The following is a 24,259-nucleotide window of genomic DNA, read 5'->3' as shown; positions in this document are numbered from 1 at the left end:
GGAAACAATGCTCTTTCCCTTTCAGTTCCACTTCTGGCCATATGCTGGTCTTCTGACTAGTAGATAGTACGTAAACAGTGCAAGTCCTATGTCTATATGTGTGTAGAAACACTGTTAATGTAGCTTAACATTTTAATCACTGTGATTTTGTAATAGCCACACATCATTCAGGAGCTGTGTCACCCCAAATGAATGCCAATAAAATTTATACTTCACATAATATCATGTATCAGTTGGAATATGCTACATATATTACAGAAGTACTATTTTAGATTTTTTTAAAAAAAATATTCAGGTGCTTTTCCTCTTCTTGTATAGCCAATCAAATGTTATGATTTATGGAGTCAAATCTCTCTCTCACAACTTCTTAGGGTGAGAAGGAAGAGCTGTATGTCTCACTGGCAATCTGGGGACTCAACTTGTTTTAATAGTACTGTATAAAGCTTCCATTTGTATCTCTGCAGGGTCATGATATTATCTGTCTTAAACCTGTTTCTGGTTCTGGGCTGAAAATTGCCTGTCCTTGTACCATAGATAGTATAATTATGGTGGGAAAGGAGAACATTCTGTGGCAGGCTTTATTTTATTTTTTTAATGATGGCTGTTTGGAGTTACTCTGAAGTTTAGAATGTTACATGTAGATGGGGAGCTGGGTTAGTGGACACAGTTCCATAGATTCCAAAGCCAGAACACAGGCCATAAGGACTTCCCTAAAATAATTCCTGTTTGAATTAGAGTTGATGAGTGGTGGCCAAAAGCATATGTTAAATTATATTTATCATTGATATTGTTAGCACATGTGGGGCATGTATATGTATAATATTTTCCACTCTTGTTTCCCTTGGCTGCTGTTCATTCTTATCTTATAGTTTTAAATAATAGAAACAAGAAAAAGTTTTTTTATTTCCTTTGCTCTGTGACTGTTGTTCATAAAGAACAGTCAATTGAGGACAGTAAGAGTCAAACTGAAAACCCTCTAATATGTTCATATAAAAAGTGATATATATCAGAAAGACCTTGAGAATGTTATACAAACAAAATATGCTTTTTCAATCATAGTACAAAAAGTCACTTTTACCTTCTTGAATGTAACTTCCTTATGAACACCAGCTATATGGAGCTATATAATCTCTCCAGAAAGGTCCTGATTGTGCAATTTATCCATGAGTGTAGACAGAGGGCAAAAATGATAGCACTATACTTTGGGTCCTGATCTTGCAAATGCATATGCATGTGCTTAGCTCAGCCAGAATGAACAGAATGGAGCAAAACCCAGTGGCAGCCAGACAGAAGCAGGAGCTAGACAAAGGTATTCTAATTTTTTAAAAATTCATTTCACCTATCATTGGAATCTGCTAGTCTGTCAGGGTTGGGACTTCTGGGTTTTTCTGTCTTTTACAAGTGTTAGAAGTAGGCAAGAGGTTCCGCTTTTGGACTTTCCCATCTTGGTACAGACTTTCTGACAGCACCTTCTTACAGGCACCTAGTAAACTGCATGAGTCTTGCTCACCAGGCTTATTTCTACACTATAGCAGAGGTTTCCTCAATAAGCTCTCAAAGAGTGCTCTTTTCTTAAGCTATTTTGCCATTTTCTTCTTTCTCCAGCTTGACCTCAGTCTGACAAAGAGAGGGTGTTCAGGGAAGCCTGGGGACTTTTAGCTTCAGTAGTAGAGCCCTCTCCCTCCCCCCCCAGCAATTCAGTGAGGCCCAGGTAACAACATCAAAGGATTTATATTCGTGTGTTCAGCTCCATGTGTAGCAGCCTGCCATCTCAGCTCAACTAGGTTATTTTATGGCAGGGGTGGGCAAACTTTTTGGCCTGAGGGCCACGTCAGGGTTCTGAAATTGTATGGAGGGCCAGGTAGGGAAGGTTGTGCCTCCCCAAACAGCCTGACTCCCGCCCCCTATCCACCCCTTCCCACTTCCCTCCCTGTGACTGCCCCCCTCAGAACCTTCGACCCATCCAACCGCCCCTGCTCCTTATCCCCAACTTCCCCCCTCTGGACCCCCCCATCCAACTATATCCCCATCCCCTGAACCCTCTGCCCCTTATCCAACCCCCTTGCTCCCCACCCCCTTACCATGCCGTTCAGAGCAGCAGCCCCACTGCCGTGCTGCCTGTCAGGAGCTCGCAGCCCCACCGCCGTGCTGCCTGGCAGGAGCTCGCAGCCCCGCTGCCCAGAGGGCTGGTGGCACAGCGAGCTGAGGCTACAGGGGAGAGAGGACAGCAGGGGAGGGGCTGGGAGATGGCCTCCCCAGCCGGGAGCTCAAGGGCCTGTCAGGACAGTACCATGGGCTGGATGTGGGCTGTAGTTCGCCCCAGCCTCTGTTTTAGGGGCTTGTCGTGACCAAGTCCTTGGCTGTTTGTCTTTTTCTGTTCTGGTCTTTCTCTGCTTCTCCAGTTCCAGGATTATGGCAGCCAGCTGGTTCTCTTGAGAAAATAGTAGATTCCAAATGATCCATCAATACAACCTCAATTTTAATTGCATTCATCTGTTTACTCCCAGTGATTGGAGGATAGTGTTTCACTGGTTCCAACTCTCTCAGTAATGTGAAGCTTGATGGAGCAGAAGATTCCGCTGATACCAAATGATAAAATTAGTTTCCTTACTTGAAATTTTGTCTTTCCTGAATGGAAAATAACTTACATTTTTTACTTAAAGGAAAATAACATATTTGGGCATTTGCATGTGTTAACATCACACTGGAGGACTTTAGTGTAATTTATTACTCAAAGGCAAATCAAAGTTATCATGTGGCAGTTAAAATTAGTACCTAGCAATTTATTATAGCATTTGAAGTTACTTGTCAGATACATTTCTAATAAGCATTCACTAAGAAATCAAAAGTTCATACAATAAAGGCCCAACTTCCTGGATTGTTACTGTATGATAACTTCAGTCACATGATGACATGCTTATGCACAGTAGTATACATCTAAAATGCTATCTATACTCCACCCAAAAACAAAAAAACCCTGGTAATATTCCAAGGTTTTGCATTACTTTGACAACTGGGAGGTGGGGAAGCTTGGATGGGTGGATATCTTCATGCAGTCATGGGTTTAACACATTTCTCAAGTTGCTTCTTTTTTACCACTATTCCATCTGTCTGACTTGGGTTGAACTTTGGGTAGCTGGTTTATTTTCATCTGACAGTTTATTTCTCACAAGTACTGTGCCATCTCTGAGGCAAATTTGCTTTTGTCCACTCAGATCAGTGTGAAAAGTTGGGTATTATTTCTCTTCCATTAAGGCCTTGGCAATGAGTGTGTTTGGGAAGGGTGCAACAGAGACATTCATGGGGCTGCTAATTTAAGGGGTCATGACCCATTTACAGCCAGACTGCTGGCATTGGCAGCTTCTCAGAAACCATGATGAAGGAAGACTTTAATTGCTGTAGTACCCAGGCTGCTTCCTCTGATTGCTGTTTCTCCAATTATAACAGCAGTCTTTTCCCTTAGGTCCTCTTTGAACTACTTCCTTATGACATGTTTCTAGTGGCACTTCAGAGGGAAAAGGATACTTCCTCATTCAGCATATCTGCACCACTGGCTTAGAATGGTTTCTGACTGTAGGAAGCTACTGGATCGGTAGCTCGGCTTGAGACTGGGACATTCTACAAATACATTAGAAGCAAGAGGAAGATCAAGGACAGGGTAGTCCCATTTCTCAATGAGGTGGGAGAAAGACAATAGCAGAAAATGTGCAAATAGTAGAAGTGATAAATGACATTTTTGTTTCAGTTTTCACCAAAAAGGTTAGTAGCGATTGGACGTATAATATAGTGAACATGGGTGAAAATGAGGTAGGATCTGAGACTAAAATAGAGAAAGAACAAGTTAAAACTTACTCAGGCAAATTAGGTGTCTTCAAGTCGGCAGGGCCTGATGAAATGCATCCTAGAATACGCAAGGAGCTGACTGAGGAGATATCTGAGTCATTAGTGATTATCTTTGAAAATGCATGGAAGATAGGAGAGATTCCAGAGGACTGGAAGAGGGAATCTGTAGTGCCAATCATAAGTGCCTATAATAAGGACAACCCAGGGAATTACAGACCAGTCAGCTTAACTTCAGTATCCAGAAAGATAATGGAACAAATAAGCAATCAATTTGCAGACATCTAGTAGATAATAAGGTGATAAGTAACAGTCAGCATGATTTATCAAGAACAAATTGTATCAAATCAACCTAATAGGGGCTTTTTTGGACAGGATAACAAGCCTTGTGGGTAGTAGGGAAGAGGTAGGTGTGGTATATCTTGACTTTAGTAAGGCTTTTGATACTGTCTCGCATGACCTTCTCATAAACAAGTTAGGGAAATACAGCCTAGATCAGGGGTGGGCAAACTTTTTGGTCCAAGGGCCACATCAGGGTGAGGAAACTGCATGCAGGGCCATGAATGAGGGGCTGGGGCAGGGGGTTAGGGTGCAGGAGGGAGTGCAGGGTGTGGGAGGGAGTGCGGTGTGCTGGAAGGGGCTCAGGGCAAGGGGTTGTGACACAGGAGGGGTGCACGGTATATGAGGGGGCTCGGCAGGGGGTTGAGGTGCAGGGAGGGGTGTGGAGTATGAGAGGGGTTTCAGGTCAAGGGGCTGGGGGCTCAGGGCAGGAGGTTGAGGTGCCAGAGGAGTGCGGGGTGGGGCAGGGGATCAGGGAAGGGGGTTGGGGTGCAGGAGGGGTGCAGGGTGCAGCAGGGGGCTCAGGGCAGGAGGTTGGGTGCGGGGTGCAGCAGGGGGCTCAGGACAGGGGTTCGGGGTGTAGGCTCCATCCCGTCATCGCTTAACCTTGAGTGGCTCCGGGATGGCAACGGGGCTAAGGCAGGCTCCTAACTGTCAAGGTCGTTAAGCACTAGAGCAAATTGCCAAGTGAGGTTGTGGGACCTCCATCATTGGAGGTTTTTAAGAACAGGTTAGACAAACACCTGTCCGTCATGGTCTAATTATTACATAGTCCTGACTTGAATACAGGGGACTAGACTAGATGACCTACTGAGGTCCTTTCCAGTCCTACGTTTCTATGATTGCTTGATTTAAAGGACTGGGGAAGAGGAGGAGGAAGTGACTGTGGGAAAGAACGGAGAAAAGACTGATGGGGAGAGTACAAGTTTTAAATTGCCTCTTCACTAGTTAACGAATCCAGTTGCCCTGTAGGCCACTTTTAGCTCCAATTTTCTATTAAGTATTTCCAGTGAAGCTTTTATAGTTATTATCTTAAATATATTATTTATCCCAAGTATAGTTTTTATAATAGAAGGTGTGAGCCTAAGGTGACCACTGGACCATAAACTTCAGCTGAAAGGACAGCTCTGCTTGTGGGGTGTGATGAAAATGGGAGGTCTCACTAGTTCAACTCCATATTCTAATGGCAATAAACTATGGTAGGTGTTGGTTAATAGGCTAAAGTTGTGACCAAAGCATGCACCAGTAGCTTACTAATAAATACCCAATTGTGAGTTATTTCTCTAGTGGTAGAATAAAATCAATCTGATTCTGTAGCTGTGTGGCTTTTTGGCATCACTTCATTAAAAAACAACACACACGCACCCTTTCTATTTATTGAAAAGTCATTCTTGGCTTATTTTTTTGCAGGAAAACTTTGAAGATGCCTTTGAAAGCATCCCAGTGTAAGTGCAATTTTACTATTTATATTTTCCATTTTTAAATATAGAGTCATACAGAGTGCTAAACTATTGTTGCCTAATATGCACCACACATTTCTGTGTGTTGGTAAAATCAGCTATTGTTCACTTGTACACATGTATAGTGACCATTTATATTTCCAAAACCAATGATGCTCTTAAAGGATGCCTCAGCCTTGGTGTATGTGTGATTATAAAGCATTTGGTGTTTCCTTACACTCCTCCTTTATAATTTTCATATTTGTTGGCAAAGTAGTTCAGCGCCATACTGACAGCTCTGGAGAATCTCATGAAGAGGTGCAGTATGAACAGTAGAAAAGTTACCATTAGATAGTCTTCTGATGGAAATTACTTTCAGGCCCTATCTTTCTTTATCATATTTGGCCAAGCAAAAGACCTTGAGCAGGGATTGTTCCACCCATGCATGACTGTGTGCAGACTTACCCTCTCCATGCATTGATGGAAGTGGGGTTACATGCAGTAGTGGCACAAGATTGCACATAAAGAAAAGTGATCAGTTCCCCTCCAACTGTATGGGAACTACATAAGAGTTAACATTTCTTGTTGCTGTATTAAATAGTGTTGCAATAGCACATTTGATGATCTCTCTTACTATGCAGCTGCACTGTCAACAGATTCTGGCATAGCCATCCCTGAGAGGACTGTAGGTGGAAGTTCCAGTGCTAAAGAGCTGGAGTTATGGCCTCTATACCACCCTCCAGCCCTGCTACTAGTGTAGACGGTGAAGCTGGAGTGGTGGAAGAAGCATGACCTAGCCCAGTCTTAAGGCTGCTCTAAGTTATACTGGGGGAACAGTCCATCGCAGAAAGGGATGAGGACTGGGGCAGTGCAGAGGCCTCCTTTACACTGGAGAAGAGACTTAAGACGGTAAAGCTCTTAAATTCTGATACCAATCATGGAAGTCTGTATCGATGGTTTCAGGAGAATCAGACCTGAACTGGGCAGGTGCCTTAATCCTAAAGCCAACTTTGTTAGGCAATGCACAAATCTGAGAGCTCACAGGATGAGCCTCTGATCCCATCCTTCATGGGTCTGAGCTCTCGAGAAGAGTATAATGCCTTCTGAAGCGAGTGATAGATAAGGCTGCACTACTCAGAACCAAGGAGGAAGAGCTACTATTTACTAAGCTTAGGAGAATGCAGTTTGAGTAACTGTTGTACTGAACTCACTGACTGGCCCCATTGTCTTCTAAGTGAACAGACATGCACAGAATTAAGCAATCGTCCACATTGTCATTCCTCAGACTTGGTGTCCCATTTAACTACAGTTCACATCCGGATCCACAGCCTCTTGTGTTTCTTGGCATTCAAGCAGGACTGAAGGATGCTCAGACCAATGTTACTGCAGCTTCCTCAACATCAAAGACTCAGTGAGAGGATCCAGGCTCATGATTCAAGTTCATAAATCCATTGACAGGCCTCATATGTGAGACGTCCGCTCTTCAGTTTAGAGAACTTCTACACCAGATAAGTTACTGATCCCACAGGAGACAGTGTTTAAAAACTGTTGGTGTAGCTGTGGAACTAGAGTTTGATACCGCATAAGAGAATGCTGCAAAAGTTGGAGTTTCAGGTGGCACTCCTGTCACATGATTTATAGCAAGTAATCTTGGATTTTTTTTTTCTTCAGGTTCATTTTACCAATCAGATGAATGGCATATGACACAGACACATCCTAAGCATTAATTGAATTACGGACTAAGGTCCAGATCCTCAAAGGATCCTAAATACCACTGAGCATCTGGGTCTAACATGCTAATCTTGAAGGCCTGTCTTACAGAACCAGCTATTGGCACAAATGAGTATCAGGATGTTTCATTATCGCAGGGCTGTTGAAGCTATCTGTTTTTTACCAGTGACACCATTACTGCTATCTTGCTATCATTACTAGACTATTTCAGAGCATTCCAACTGGTAGGTGAATTTTGTATAGGCCTTAAATATCATCATGTCAACCATACATGAGAGAGCCCATAAGCTCTACAATGTGTTTGGAGGTGAGGCAGAATGGGAAAGTGGTCCATTGATGAATGTCTGCTAGACCCTGAAAATTATTAGTGGTGTACTCTGTCCTCTTCCTGCTAGGATTCAGAGCCAATTGATTATATTGACAGCTGTGGCAGGAGACTGAGTATTTGAATAGCTACCCTTTTCTGGGTTCTCTATCAGCATTGACCATGGCTGATAAAGATAAAAGATGGAAGCTATTCTGTTCAGTTTATGGACAATAGAGCAATAAAAATAAATGGGGTCATCTGAGCTGAAGGCATACTCATTGGCAACTTGCTCTCTGCTTAGACAACTTCAAGGCAATTGTGGGTAGATATAAGTTCTGTGCCTGGGGCAGGCTCTTTCATTTGTTCAGCCACCTTTTGGAGAATTTGAGAGAGGAGGTGAGCGTGGATCCATTCAGCAAGATGATCTCCAATTCATGGTAGAGAGGTTCAAGATCCTTGGGCTTCTATAATCCATCTTCCAGGATGAGAAGTCCTTCAGACACTCTGGATGCATTTATCTGTCTAATACCAGTTGTACTCAAAAGCCCCGCTGACAAAGAAAGTGTTTACTTAAGTCTTCAGTCTCAGCTTCCCTAGTACTATCTTTGATTTCAGCTTTCAAACAGCAAATTTGATGGGGCACCAGAGGGGACCCTTCTCTTAATCTAATGGAACGCTGCTGTTCTTTCTCTTCACCCTGTAGGGATTGTCATTCTTTCCCTTTGCCCTGTAGGGATAGTCATTCTTGAGACTCTTTATGTCATGGAGTAGAAGGAATTTGGAACTGTGGTTTGCCTGAAATAGTGGAATAGTTAAACAGTTCAGTTTCATGCTGCTGCCAGTCCTCTCTCTCTTCTCATCCCTTTTTAAGGGGCCCTCTTATGAAAAACTGATTTTATTGCTGATATTTCCAGTAGCCAAAAAGAGAAGATTTTCATGCCAATTTCCATATGAATTTTATGCAAGTTTTAGGCTCCATATGGTGACTTTGGAATTCATCATTCCTCAATCTATAGGACTGAGTCAAGACTCTTGACCTGGAATGCAAAGAACTGCAACATGATCAAGTAGTACACAGGATATATTTGAAATTCTGGGTTATTAAGGAATCATTTGGAAGCCATACATGCATATCATCTTCCGTATAGAACATAAGTGCTTAGTTTTTGAATATACTAACTGTAAAAGATTCTTTCAATGAATGATATGTCTACTCACATGTACTAGAGCCTCTCCCTTCCTAACAACTAAACCTAATATTAAGATTAGTAGGGGCATCCTTTGAGCTATTGTGCGTGTGTCTCTGAGAAATGTTTCCTATGTATCCAGTTCCTCAACTGTCACTGGTGGTCATAACATGCAGTAAGGGCTTCTCTACATGAGGAATTTGCATTGGTATAACTTAAAATATAAATTTTAAACTGATCTTGTTAAACTGGTGGAAAAAGCTGCATGGACACTCTTATTTCAGAATAAGAATGTCTTATTTTGGTTTAGTTTAAGGGTATGTCTATACTACCCACCGGATCGGTGGGCAGCGATCAATTTAGCAGGGATTGATTTATTGCGTCTAGTCTAGACTTGATAGATTGATCCCCGAGCACTCTCCTGTCGACTCCTGTACTCCACCTCTGCGAGAGGCACAGGCAGAGTCAACGGGGGAGCAGCAGCAGTAGTGAAGACACCATGTGAGTAGGTCTAAGTACATCGACTTCGGCTATATTATTAACGTAACTGAAGTTGTGTAATTTAGATCGATCCCCCCACGTAGTGTAGACCAGGCCTAAGTCATTTAGGAACAGGTTTAACTAAACTTCTATAAAACACTCATATCAAAATAAGTGTCCACATAGTCTTTTGCACCTAGTTTTAGTCAGTTTAACTAGATCAGTTTAAAAGCTGATTAAAATTATACTGGTGCAACTTTCTCAGGTGTGCAAGCCTGAAGAGAATGAATGAGATCAGGCCTGGTGGTTTATCCTGTATATACAGTGTTCTGTTAGGATAAACTGCCTTGGTGTCCACACCACTAGTTTCTATCAGGAGAGTTTCCAACAAAACAAGTTCCTCTTTATCTGGCATTATTCACTAAACGTCAGAGCTTACTAGGAGAAACCAGGTTGCATATGTTAGATGCTAAATGGGTGATAAGTTATCTAAGAGGGTAAAATCCTTCCCTAAATCTCCAGGGCTCGCTGTGGTGTTTGAGGACAAGTCCAAGGGGAAGCCAATCTCTGTTCAGATTGGCTAAATGGATTAAATAGATTTTGTATCCAGATTCTTGTATAAGGATCTTTTATAGATGTTCAGTACCACAGGGGTGAAAGGTTTAGTCAGTCAGACATAAAGCTGTGTTTATGGCATGCCCGAAATGTCTCCTTCATAGGCATTTTAAGGGACTGTCATTATACAGCTCTCTAGATATATTTTAAAACCAGAAGGGACCATTATGATCATCATAGTCTGACCCTCCTGCATAACTCAAGTCATAGAATTTCTCTAAGTGACTCTTGCATCAAGCTCATTTCTTGTTACTTTGAGTGGAAAGACCGACACATTTCCTTATATAGCCAGGAGGACTCAAATGTTCAAATTTGAAAAGGGGCATGTATGTGATCCTAATCATCACAACTTCACTTGTTGTAAACACAACTATCAAGAGTCACCATGTTCCAAGAGTGTAACTGCAAAGATGACCAGTTACTCACTTGTGACTGGAGTTTAATCTTCCTTTTTCTTCGACAATTCAAGCCTCTGACTGTTACTAAATTCAGCATGAGCTCAGGACATTACAGATTACTTCTTCCCAACCCTTTTCCACACAGAAGAAGACAACTCCCTGCTTGTGACTCCATGCAGTTAAGTCTCTGCCCCTTACGGTGCAGTTTTTTGTCTTTTTCCAATGTCTTTTTCCACAGTACATTTAGCCATTGACAATTTAAGATCTTTGCACTTAATATTTTCCAAAAACATAATGAGTGCTGTACAAACATAATATTGTCCTCTATCTCAAAGAAATCTCAATGTAAATAGACATAATTCAGACAAAGGACTGAAATAAAAGAATGCAACACATTTACCTTATGTCTATATTACTGATTCTTGACCGAAAGCTTCACTTTTCTTATAAGTTTATGAAAACCTAGTCTATCTTCTATGTTTTCATTATCTAGTAAAATTAACCTTTAACATCTGCAGTTTTGACCCTCATTCATATGCTTTGCCATCATCTTTGCTTTTCCTTGAGCTGAACAGTTCTTGAATCATTGACAAACTTTTTTCCCCTTTCTCTAGGGCAGTTAGAGATCCATGTCTTTTACTCCCAGATTCAAATGAATTTTCTCTGGAAATTTGGAAGCTCTTGGTTTTTAATTATTATGAAAATTAGATTAAATTAAAAATTGCGGAAAAGTCAAATCTCATGGTCCCACCCAAATTTGTGCCAAAGCCTGATATAGACTAGCACATACAGCTGGCCTTGATTCCCCCTTCCACCCCTCACCCCCCAGTCCTCCTCCTTTAGGAGCTTGTACAGAATTCTCTTTAATTATAGTAATATTATCTGTCTCTCATCCTATGTACCATTCCCTCAGTTTCACCTAAACGTATGGCCATAAAAATACCCTGTAGATTACCTTTAGATTGTCTTTGGGAGGAAGTACAGTAGCATGCATGTCTAGAATCCAACCTCTTAGAAATAAGCCATGCCCATAGAGAAAGTTCCCTAATCATTAGTTTTCTATAGCAATTTGTGATATGAAACACTGGGTTGTGGCATAGTTGAATGTCAAAAATGTAGGGTGGTTTAGTTTTTAAATTATCTGAAACAATGATCAGAAAGGAAAAAGTGGGAAAGGAAGACTTAAAATTATATGAATTTTAGTAAAGGATTTTGAAAAGAATTCTTAAATTTGTCAGTGGCTCTTAATTTTAGAGGTGCCAGTAGGGAGAAACATAATTTACTGGTATCAGTTATTGTCCCTCTTTTGTCTCTCCTTTCCCCACCCAAAGCTGGATATTACTAATCCGTGATCCTACCAAAGCTGCTCTGAACGGTATTACTGGAGTAATAGATTAAAGGCCAGAAGTGTTTAAAGAAGTTAGAAGGTTATCCTTGTAATCTCAGAAGTGTGGTTAATGTTTCAGTTATACCTGCACTTGTGTTTATCTGTCAGTGGGTAAAGCACTGGGAAGCAGCTGGAGATGAGGGGGACGGGGAAGACCCTAAATACAGGTCTTGTCTAAGATACTTAGGAAAGTCCATGCCTGCTGGGAGGGGGAATCCTCAAACTTTCCCAGGGGGTGCTGCAAAAGTAGATTGTCAAGCATACCTGTAAGCAGTTTAAGCTTTTTCTTATGTTTGGTACCTGGACTGTTCACGGTCAAGTAGAAAATCAATCATTAAGAAGACATTTTAAAACATTACAAGTCCATGAAAGTCAAGTTTATAAGTAAAGTTTTAAAAGGAAGTGATATCTAACTAAATAAGCACATTAGAAAATGACAGCTGGCTTGGACTTTTGTCCAATTCAGAGAAACCATATTTGGCTCATGAATCCTAAAAGAGGAACCAAGTTAAACAATTCGAAAAATAAACAATTTAAGCTGGCCTTATTTATATCTGAAGTTATACCATTTGAGCTTTCTGCATTTTTTTTTTTTAAAGAACAATTGCACAAAAGATATGCTTGTTGCTTCATCTACTAAGAAAAATTTTTAGGGCTGTCGATTAATCGCAGTTAACACAAGCAATTAACTGAAAAAATTAATCGTGATAATTGCGGTTTTAATCGCACTCTTAAACAATAGAATACCAATTGAAATTTATTAAATATTTTGGATGTTTTTCTACATTTTCATATATATTGTATTGTAACTGAAATCAAAGTGTATACTATTTTTAATCTAAATATTTGCATATAAATTGTAAACAAAATAAATGGTATTTTTCACTTCACCTCATACAAATATTGTAGTGCAATCTCTTTGTTGTGAAAGTGCAATTTACAAATGTAGAATTTTTTTTGTTACATAACTGCACTCAAAAACGAAATAATGTACAACTTCAGAGCCTACAAGGCCACTCAGTCCTACTTGTTCAGCCAATCGCTAAGACAAACAAGTTTACATTTACAGAGATAATGCTGCACTCTTCTTAATTACAGTGTCACCAGAAAGTGAAAACAGGCATTTGCATGGCACTTTTGTAGCTGGCTTTTTGTAGCATGGTATTTACATGCCAGATATGCTAAACATGCGCAAACTCCTTCATGCTTCGGCTATCATTCTAGAGGACATGCTGATGATGCTCGTTTAAAAAAATCTGTTAATTAAATTTGTGATTGAAATCCTTAGGGGAGAATTGTATGTCCCCTGCTCTGTTTTACCCGCATTCTGCCACATATTTCATATTATAGCAGTCTTGGATGATAACTCAGCACATGTTGTTCATTTTAAGAACACTTTCACTGCAGATTTGACAAAACACAAAGGTACCAATGTGAGATTTCTAAAGATAGTTACAGCACTCAACCCAAGGTTTAAGAATCTGAAGTACCTTCCAAAATCTGAGAGGCATGAGGTGTGGTGCTCTCAGAAGTCTTAAAAGCAACACTCTGATGTGGAAACAACAGAACCCAAACCACCAAAAAAGAAAGCTGCTTTGGATTGTTATTGAGTAGAACCTGTCATCAGCATGGACATTTGTCCCCTGGAACGGTAGTTGAAGAATGAAGGACATATGAATCTTTAGCGCATCTGGCACGTAAATATCTTGCGACACTGGCTACAACAATGCCATGTGCAAGCCTGTTCTCACTTTCAGGTGACATTGTAAACAAGAAGCGGGCAGCATTATCTCCTGCAAATGTAAACAAGCTTGTTTGAACGATTGGCTGAAGTAGGACTGAGTGACCTTGTAGGCTCTGAAGTTTTACATTGTTTTGTTTTTGAGTGCAGTTTTGTAACAAAAAAAATTCGACATTTGTAAATTGCACTTTCACAACAAAGAGATTGCACTACAGTACTTGTATGAGGTGAATTGAAAAATACTATTTCTTTTGGTTTTTACAATGCAAATACTTGTAATCAAAAATAAATATAAAGTGGGCACTTTACACGTTGTATTCTGTGTTGTAAATGAAATCAATATATTTGAAAATGAAGAAAATATCCAAAAATATTTAAATAAATGGTATTCTATTGTTTAACAGTGCGATTAATGATGCTTAATTTTTTTAATTGCTTGACAGCCATAAAATTTTCCTATATCTTGGCTATAAACTTGCCCCTAAAATAGGTACCTGTTTAAAAATAGTGTGTGTGTACGGCTTCTGTAAAATAACAGTGAAATGTGCAGAAATACACAGAACAAAGTTTTATAATCCCAGAGTTCACAATCCAAACTTCGATAGGGCCTATGTTTTTATTCAGCATAGTATCATTTTGTGGTGTCAGGCTGCCACAAGGGGAAAAAACCAGTTCAAGGCCTGGTCTGCACTGGGGTTGGGGATCGATCTGAGTTATGCAACTTCAACTACGTGAATAACGTAGCTGAAGTGAACGTACTTAGACCTACTCACCACTGTGTCTTCACTATGGTGAGTCGACTGCTGCTGCTCCCACGTCGACTCTGCCTGCACCTCTCGTGGCGGTGGAGTACAGGAGTCGATGGGAGACGCGATAAATCGACCCCCGCTGGATCGATTGCTGCCCGCTGATCCGGCGTGTAATATAGACATACCCCAAGAGAAGAAATGCATCTGAAAGGACTGCATGCATTGAGGCATGCTCACAATCAGACATAACAAAGTACTTGTGCATGTGCAAGTGAGGAGCTTTGTTCATCCTTTGCAATGGGGAGCACCTTTTATATAACAGGTTTTATTTAAACTTGATCAATATGAAGAGTCTGTTTTGGAGTAAAAACTATATATGCCTGGGGGATCTTCCCTGGAAAATATCAAAATACCCCATGCAATTTCCTGAATGTTGGAAGATGAAGATCTTTGAGGAGAGAGGTTTAGACACTCGCACAAGTATTAACTTATCTGCCATTTAACTTTGGTCTGTCTCTGTTTTTGTTGCCTTTTTTTTTTTTTTAAATGTGCACGAAAGCACCGACTACATTTGTTAACTTCCATCAGAGATGCACATCAAACATGCCAAATACCACTACTAGACGGTTAAATTTTAAAAATATCAAAGCGCGTCCCCCTTCCCTTGTGCCTAAGAATATGGAGCTCCTGTGCTCATTTCCATTCCAAAACTAGATGTCTCTAGCTTCTTCTTCCACTATTTTATCCTCTGAATTTTAAATCAAACATTAGTGTGTGTTTCATTGTAATATTTTGACACTGAACTTTCTAAACAGATATCTTTACTTGCTATGTCTCCTGAGTTTTCTTTTCTTATTAATTCTTTAATTCACTTCCCTGTTTTCATTTCTCCTACCATCTGCCTTTCTGTTTCTCTTGGTGTTTCAGTTTTTCCTTTAATTAACTTTTTATTTCCTTTTTTTCCCATCTTAAATTTCTCTGAAAGAGGGTGCTAGGTCCTTTGGGCATATGTTCAGCCCAGCATGTCTGGTATGGACCTTACCACTTCAAACCTGTGAATTCTGTGAGAAGTAGTCCAGAGGGGTGAATGAGGAGCAATAATTTGACCTACAGGAAATAGGCTGTAAGAGATTTTTTATTTCAGGAACGATTCGGCAGACTGGGAGATCTATAGGGAGCAGAAGGTGTTTGGGTAGGCTCTCCTTTCCCTGCCCTTTCACTTCTCCTAAGTACTCTTCTTGAACTCATTCCTCCCCATCTGCTCTGGAGTACCACAGAGGAGAAAGAGCTGATGGATGTTTTGTTACCTCTGGATTTTAGCTAGGCCTGTCTTTTCTTCTTGGGGCAGAGACTGGAATTTTAATTATGAAAAGGGCAAACCAATGTAGACTTAAACTTCTAGAATCTGGAGGCACACTGAAAGAGGATGTCACACCTCAGTAAATTGAATTTTCCTTATCTTGTTATGGTGTTCTCTCTAAAATATAAAAATAGCCAATATTAACATTTAAATTGTCAACAATTTCCGTGTTGATCTTAGCAAAAAAAAAATATATATAAAAGTCTATTTGTGCAGCATTAAAGGTGCCTCAGAAGAGGAAGATTAAGAGGATTTAATTCTTCTTTGTCCTGGTGACATTCCTTTCTTTTTGGAGGGAAATCATGTTTCCTCATAGTTAATAAAGTACAATTTCCAATCAAATCAAAGTTCCGATAATTTAATTATTTTGCAGGAAATCCTCAGCATTTCATGGGAGCGGTCTCAGAATGGAGTAATTTTTAGTAATTGGGGAAGAGATGGAAAATGAGTCAAGGGTAGGTGGTCCAGATGTGTTTGCAGAGTGTATAAGGCCTTTGTAAGAAGGTTCTGGAGGCATACCTCCCTTACTAGTATTTTTTAAGCACCTGGCAATTGCTGCAATACGGAGGGATCTAAAGTTTAATAAAAAGCTCTTCAGGAATATCTTTATGAACCAAGTTCTCTTTCCCCTATTTCTCCTAAAATAGACTCAGGCTTGGTCTGTACTAGGAATTTATGTCCGTATAACTACGTCACTCCACACCCCTGAGCGATGTAGTTATAGTGATCTAATGCCAGGTGTAGACAGCACTATATCAACGGGAGGGCTTCTGTTGATGTAGCTACTGCCTCTCCCGGAAGAAACCTTCCTATCAGCATAGATAGTTTCTTCACTAGAGCACTACAGCGGTGCAGCTGCATCATTGTAAGTGTAGACAAGCCCATAGTTTCTCCCCTTCCCCAAAACATTAGATTACTCCTTCCCAAATCATTCTTGTTTTCCCCAGCTGCTCTTGCCAGACTTTCACTCTTGGTTTTACCCAGCAATTCCATCTTGCATTTCTGGCTTCTCACCACCAAGATTCCATGTCTGAGGGAGTCTCTTTTCTGACTTGGATTGGATTGGAGTGGCAGGTTGGGCTTCTGGCCAGAGAAGAAGCATGGAAGGTTGGCAAATTGCTGCTAGTTTCTGGAGTGGAGCAGACTCAGTTACTCAACAAAACTTCCTCATTACCCACTGACTGTTGCAGGTCCATCCTGAGCTCAGGAGGCTTCACCGTCTGTGTCCTCTCATAGCGGTCCCATGCTTCCTTTGCTGGTTGCTTGACTGGAGAAGAATCAAATCTGAGCTAGCAAGCAGGGCTGTGGTTGACTGGAGACCCTGGATTGTAGTGTAAAGCAGCTGACAGCAGATGGCTGCATTGTGTACTGCAGTGAGTCAGATCACCATCAGCAGTCTAAAGAAGCCTTCACTTATCACTTCCAAACAGTGCATCAATGCATTTGCACAGGGACTAATCAGGGGTTCTAAAACTGGCGGTTGGGACCCCTCTGGGGGTTGTGAGGTTATTACCTGGGGGTCGCGAGCTGTCAGCCTCCACCCCAAACCCCACTTTACCTTCAGCATTTATAATGGTGTTAAATATATAAAAAAGTGTTTTTAATTGATTAGGGGGTGTCACACTCAGAGGCTTGCTATGTGAAAGGGGTCACCAATACAAAAGTTTGAGAACCCCTGGACTAGGTGCTGAATGGCCCTGCAATCGGTCAGTCTGAGGAGCCAGTTAGTCAGGGAAATGGTGAAGTGGCCCAGTTTGGGCCTGGAGACTGTTGTTTTGGGGAAAATGATACATAATATTTAGGGCTGTTGATTAATTGCAGTTAACTCATGCAATTAACTCAAAAATTAATTGTGATTAATTGCACTGTTAAACAATAGAATACCAATTGAAATTTATTAAATATTTTTGGATGTTTTTCTACATTTTCAAATATAAGGATTGTAGAATCAAGTCAGTTGTCTGGCTTATAGCTGCTAAGGCCAGAGGGACCATTTTGATCAACTAGTCTGACCTCCTGTATAACACAAGCCATAGAACTTCCCCAAAATAATTTCTTTTGAACCAGAGCAAAATTGACTTTTAAAAAAAGTCTAATCTTGATTTTAAAATAGCAAATTATTAACAGTTTTTGGTAAGTTGTTGACTTGGCTCTGAAGGCAAGATTAGGAAACTATTGTAAGGAAATATTCCCGAGATTGTCTATAGATGCTATCCCCAAACTTTTAAAAGCTGAGTGCCCTCTTCAGGAAGATGAAACCAGTTGCTCATTCCCCCTTCACTGCATAGCCCTGCCATGTGTTAAAGGCTTACGTGCCTTAATTTATACATTTTACACACTGCTCTACCTGGCCTCTGACTTTTTCCAATGAGCCCTCCACCACTTCGGGAAATATTTGTGTAGACCTTTATAGCTATGTTCTCTCTCTTCTTATGTGTTTTGAACAGCAAAATAATTATTTACTTTTAAAATATTGTCATTGGCATTAAAGTTAGCACCCACTGAAATGAATGAGGAAGTTTACACCTCAGAGCTTTAGTGTCTGGCTGACTCTCTGCAAACTTAAAGAGCATTGGTGATACTCAGGCTATGTCTACACTGCAGTTTGCCTGCATAATTTATGTTGCTCAGGGGTGTGAATAAACCATCCCCCAGAGTGACAAAAATCACACCGACATAAGTGCTGGTACGGACAGTGTTATGTCCCATCTCTCCCATCATCTTAGAGTGGCTACTGTAGGCTCTGTCCACACTAGCACTTTTGTCGGTAAAACTTTTGTCAGTTAGGGCTGTGAAAAAACCACATGCCTGACTGACAAAAGTTTCACCGATAAAAGCGCTGGGGTGGACAGTGTTATGCTGGAGGGAGACGCTCTCCTGCCAACATAGCTACCGCCGCTCGTTAGGGGTGGTTTAATTATGCCAGCGGGAGAGCTCTACACAGGAGACCTTACAACGGCACAGTTGCAGTGGTACAGCTGTGCTGCTGTAAGGTCCATAGTACAGACATAGCCTTAGAGAGCTCTAGTGTAGCCATGCCCTCACTTTTTTGAAGTTTTGAAGTTTTCTTTGCAGCCATAACAGTTAGTCAATCTCTTTAAAAAATGAAAGCTGAGACTAGGGGGAATGATTTGGAGATCTGTCCATGTCCCTTGGCTTGTACTTTGTGTCCCACCATTTGGGCACTCTTCACACTTTTGGGAAATACTGGTCTGTAGCTGTGATCTGGTAGACAAACCACACTCAGGCCATTTATGGTGTAGGAGGTATCCCAGTCATCCATAGGCCTCTCCCCTTTTGAACTCTTGAAGCAACTGTGCCGGATTTTGATCCTAGTGCAGAGGATGTGGAAAGAGAAGGGACTGTCTTTTTGTTCTGTATTTGTACAGCTCCTAGTACAGTGGGGCCCTGGTTCTTGATGGGGCTCCTAGGTACTACAGAACTACTACTACTACTTATAGGGTCTCTGAGACTAAAATGTTCTACAGTATGTGCCTACCCTTAAAGAAAGGCTCAAAGCCTCAGGCACATGCATAAGGGAAAATCTTCTTAATGCCCAGTGGGCCCAGCACCATGCATATAACAAAGGGGCCCACTGCTGAGTGTTTAACCCTGCAGATCAGGTGCTCATATTACTCTCTCAAATGGAGTCCAAACTTTTGGCCTGACAGTGAGCCCTGTGAAATTACATACCAAGTAGGACTGGTAAATTACAAGATTAGGCAATTTACCAAGAAGAAAACTAACAAATGTATCATGTTAATTTCTTAAAGCCATAGAAGTCACCAGAGGTTTTGTTCATTGCTGCATATTCTCCAGAACCAGAGCTAGGGCTGCAGATATCCAGAACCCCCTCTACAAGATCTGTATCTGTTGGGGACCATCTCATGCTGGATCTTACAAAGGGATATTGGCATATCACATTAGAGACCCAGTGGAAAAAAACAGCTTTTGCCACTCCCTAACAGACTGTATCAGTGCTGAACCATGCTGTTTTCATGGGCCCTCTGTGACTTTTCAATGGCTGACGGACTGGGTCCTCCATCCCCTGGGCCATTATGCCACGGCCTCCCTGGATGATGTAGTTATTTATGATTGGGGTTGGTAGGACCACCTGAAACAGGCAGCTGCCATCCTCCAGTTCTTAGAAGATGCTGGATTAACAGCAATCCCTAAAAAGTGCTGCTTAAGCAAGCATGGGATGAGGTGCCTGTGTTGGTGAAAGGCCAAGTTTTGATCACTTGTGGATAAGGTCCAGGCCTTGAGAGCCTGCCTTGCCCCATCCTTGAAGAAACAGGTACAACATTCCTGGGGCTGGCAGAATACTATTGTAGATTTGTACCATGGTTATCTTTCATTCCAGCCACTCATGGATCTGCTTAAGGACAGCGGATCTAGAAAGGTTCACTGGATGAGGGCCTGTGAAAAATCCTTCCAGACTCTTAAGTCCCAACTATGTGGGGAATCTATTCTGTACAGCCCATACTTCACCAAGGAATTTATCCTCCAAACTGCTGCCTCTAAACTTTGATTGGGAGCTGTCTCATCACTTGCCCCATAACCTCAGCCATGCGGAACGCAATGCCATCCACAGCCTCAGAAACAACTCTGACATCATAATCAAAAAGGCTGACAAAGGAGGTGCTGTTGTCATCATGAATAGGTCGGAATATGAACAAGAGGCTGCTCGGCAGCTCTCCAACACGAGTTTCTACAAGCCATTACCCTATGATCCCACTGAGAGTTACCAAAAGCAGCTACAGCATTTGCTCAAGAAACTTCCTGAAAAAGCACAAGATCAAATCCGCACAGACACACCCCTGGAACCCCGACCTGGGATATTCTATCTACTACCCAAGATCCATAAACCTGGAAATCCTGGGCGCCCCATCATCTCAGGCATTGGCACCCTGACAGCAGGATTGTCTGGCTATGTAGACTCCCTCCTCAGGCCCTATGCTACCAGCACTCCCAGCTACCTTCGAGACACCACTGACTTCCTGAGGAAACTTCAATCCATCGGTGATCTTCCTGATAACACCATCCTGGCCACTATGGATGTAGAAGCCCTCTACACCAACATTCCACACAAAGATGGACTACAAGCCGTCAGGAACACTATCCCCGATAATGTCACGGCTAACCTGGTGGCTGAACTTTGTGACTTTGTCCTTACCCATAACTATTTCACATTTGGGGACAATGTATACCTTCAGATCAGCGGCACTGCTATGGGTACCCGCATGGCCCCACAGTATGCCAACATTTTTATGGCTGATTTAGAACAACGCTTCCTCAGCTCTCGTCCCCTAAAGCCCCTACTCTACTTGCGCTACATTGATGACATCTTCATCATCTGGACCCATGGAAAAGAAGCCCTTGAAGAATTCCACCATGATTTCAACAATTTCCATCCCACCACCAACCTCAGCCTGGTCCAGTCCACACAAGAGATCCACTTCCTGGACACTACAGTGCTAATAAACAATGGTCACATAAACACCACCCTATACCGGAAACCTACTGACCGCTATTCCTACCTGCATGCCTCCAGCTTTCACCCTGACCACACCACACGATCCATCGTCTACAGCCAAGCTCTGCGATACAACCGCATTTGCTCCAACCCCTCAGACAGAGACAAACACCTACAAGATCTCTGTCAAGCTTTCTTACAACTACAATACCCACCTGCGGAAGTAAAGAAACAGATTGATAGAGCCAGAAGAGTTCCCAGAAGTTACCTACTACAGGACAGGCCTAACAAAGAAAATAACAGAACTCCACTAGCCGTCACCTTCAGCCCCCAACTAAAACCCCTCCAACGCATTATTAAGGATCTACAACCTATCCTAAAGGATGACCCAACACTCTCACAAATCTTGGGAGACAGGCCAGTCCTTGCCTACAGACAGCCCCGCAACCTGAAGCAAATACTCACCAACAACCACATACCACACAACAGAACCACTAACCCAGGAACTTATCCTTGCAACAAAGCCCGTTGCCAATTGTGCCCACATATCTATTCAGGGGACACCATCACAGGGCCTAATAACATCAGCCACACTATCAGAGGCTCGTTCACCTGCACATCCACCAATGTGATTTATGCCATCATGTGCCAGCAATGCCCCTCTGCCATGTACATTGGTCAAACTGGACAGTCTCTACGTAAAAGAATAAATGGACACAAATCAGATGTCAAGAATTATAACATTCATAAACCAGTCGGAGAACACTTCAATCTCTCTGGTCACGCAATCACAGACATGAAGGTCGCTATCTTAAAACAAAGAAACTTCAAATCCAGACTCCAGCGAGAAACTGCTGAATTGGAATTCATTTGCAAATTGGATACTATTAATTTAGGCTTAAATAGAGACTGGGAGTGGCTAAGTCATTATGCAAGGTAGCCTATTTCCTCTTGTTTTTTCCTACCCCCTCCCCCCCAGATGTTCTGGTTTAACTTGGTTTTAAACTTGGAGAGTGGTCAGTTTGGATGAGCTATTACCAGCAGGAGAGTGAGTCTGTGTGTGTATGGGGGTGGGTTTTTGGAGGGGGGTGAGGGAGTGAGAGAACCTGGATTTGTGCAGGAAATGGCCTAACTTCATTATCATGCACATTGTGTAAAGAGTTGTCACTTTGGATGGGCTATCACCAGCAGGAGAGTGAATTTGTGTGGGGGGGTGGAGGGTGAGAAAACCTGGATTTGTGCTGGAAATGGCCTAACCTGTTGCTCACTTTAGATAAGCTATTACCAGCAGGACAGTGGGGTGGGAGGAGGTATTGTTTCATATTCTCTGTGTATATATAAAGTCTGCTGCAGTTTCCACGGTATGCATCTGATGAAGTGAGCTGTAGCTCACGAAAGCTCATGCTCAAATAAATTGGTTAGTCTCTAAGGTGCCACAAGGACTCCTTTTCTTTTTGCGAATACAGACTAACATGGCTGTTACTCTGAAACCTGTCTCATCATAGTTTGTCAATGGAGGGAGTACCCAGTCCTCCACCTTAGCTGAAAACTGTTCCCCTGAGAGATAGTGTATTTGGTTTCGAAAAAAGGCTTGGTGGCAAAATGGCTGTAGATGTGCTCTGATACTCCCTTCTTCAGAATGTGTTTACCCTGGTCATGGATCATGCCCTGTAGTGGCTGAGCACCATAAAGGACACCAACCCATGGTTCATGCAGTGGTACCTGTTTTTTTCCTCCTGAGATGGGGGCTGATCGACTAGTACCCCAGGCATGATCCTGAGTGGGAGGTTGTGTGATGGCTTAGACAAATCCCCTGCTGAGCAAGAGTGGGTTAACAGGGGCTTGTGGGCCCAATCAATCCACCCCAGTTTATCTGCAGTAGGTGTCAGGAGTGGAGAGAGTAGTTAGATTGCTTGGTGGCTGATCCAGAAGGAGAGGAGACCTCCTGGCTTCTTTCACAGAGCTAAAAGTGGTTGCAGCCAGGAACCTAAGACAGCTTGTTAGCTTGGTCGGCCTCCCGGTGGATGGAAAAACTGAGTGTCAGGAGACTGCCTGGCTGACCATTTATTTGAAGACAGGCCTTGAAGGAAAGGGCAAGGTCCTGCTGAAGGCTTGTCAGACAACCCTCTTTTTTTTTTTTTTTCCCCTTGCGTTTTGGGACTTTGATACCCTGGAAGGAATGAACTGGAGAGTGTCTTAGCCAGAAAGCTAAGGCTCTCCAGCGCCAGACTTCGTTAGAGGTGGTGAAGACTTCGCCTTCAGAAACCCAGGATAGGATGAGTAGTGCCATGTTGGGCTGCAAAGGAACACCCCAGAGGCCAACCCTTCCACAATAGTGTATTGTCTAAAGTTGGAGCGCACTTTTTTTTCCAAACTGGCATTGTCCTTGAAGACAGTTGCTGAGAATTATGTTAATCTGTTAGATTTTTTTTTTTTTTTTTTGCTTTCACTGCGAGAATCATATTACTACATGGCGGAGAGCTCTGTGGCATGTTCTCCTTTTTCAAAGAAATAGTCTTTGCAAGAAAGAGAGAGAGAGCACCAAAGCCCCTATCTGTCAAGAGTAGTAGTTAAGAAGTGAATTGGTCTCTGGGATTTAGCCTTTCCATGAGAAAGCAGTCTTTCCTCCCTTATTGGCAGGAATTTGGTCAGAGGAGGGTCCTGTGCCTTCCACCATGCCCTAAGAACGATTCTTTTGAAGAAAGTTCCAAAGTTATTCACCTGTCACAAGAGTAGTGGTCTTCAGTGTGTGTGTAGGATTAGCCACACTCAAACCAACTGGAGAGATTTCAGAGGGTTTTTTTCAGCTGGTACTGGTCTGCTCTGACAGGGAACCAGCCTCTTGAGATGAGCTCCCAAAGAGCTGCAGGTTTTTTGTTTTGTTTTTTGTTCTTTTCTGGTTTTCTTGCTGCTGACTGCTACTGTCTTTCATTGACCTTGTTAGGACATCAGTAATGATGTCTGATCTTGTATATTTTACCCGTCTCTGTGTGTGCTATTGGTTTGTTGTTTTGTTTTTGTCTTTAGTTTTTGGCCATATGAGGAGGAGTTGTTATCATCACATCAGATTTTTGAGAAAAATTCAGAGTAATATATACTGTATATTTTATAACCTCAGAGTGATTTTGTTTGTTTTAGGGCCATGTAGAATAGGGCAAAATAAAATATGAAGCCTGTTACTGTTAGTCAAACTGTAAATTGCTACAGGCT

At 42.0% G+C, this 24,259-nt stretch overlaps 1 protein-coding gene across 2 annotated transcripts in view; it reads left to right on the top strand.

Annotated features, from left to right (window-relative positions):
- The window catches only part of TTC39B (tetratricopeptide repeat domain 39B), a 138,133-nt gene that overhangs the window by 45,345 nt on the left and 68,529 nt on the right, over window positions 1-24,259 (top strand). For both annotated transcript variants that reach the window (XM_077817670.1, XM_077817671.1), the window contains exon 2: window positions 5,590-5,624. In XM_077817670.1, the coding sequence (XP_077673796.1) occupies window positions 5,590-5,624 (35 nt within the window). The remainder of the gene's footprint in view (window positions 1-5,589; window positions 5,625-24,259) is intronic.

This window comes from Eretmochelys imbricata, chromosome 5 (assembly GCF_965152235.1).
Source record: "Eretmochelys imbricata isolate rEreImb1 chromosome 5, rEreImb1.hap1, whole genome shotgun sequence".
NCBI lineage: Eukaryota > Metazoa > Chordata > Testudines > Cheloniidae > Eretmochelys > Eretmochelys imbricata.
This window is presented reverse-complemented; position numbering and strand designations above follow the sequence as displayed.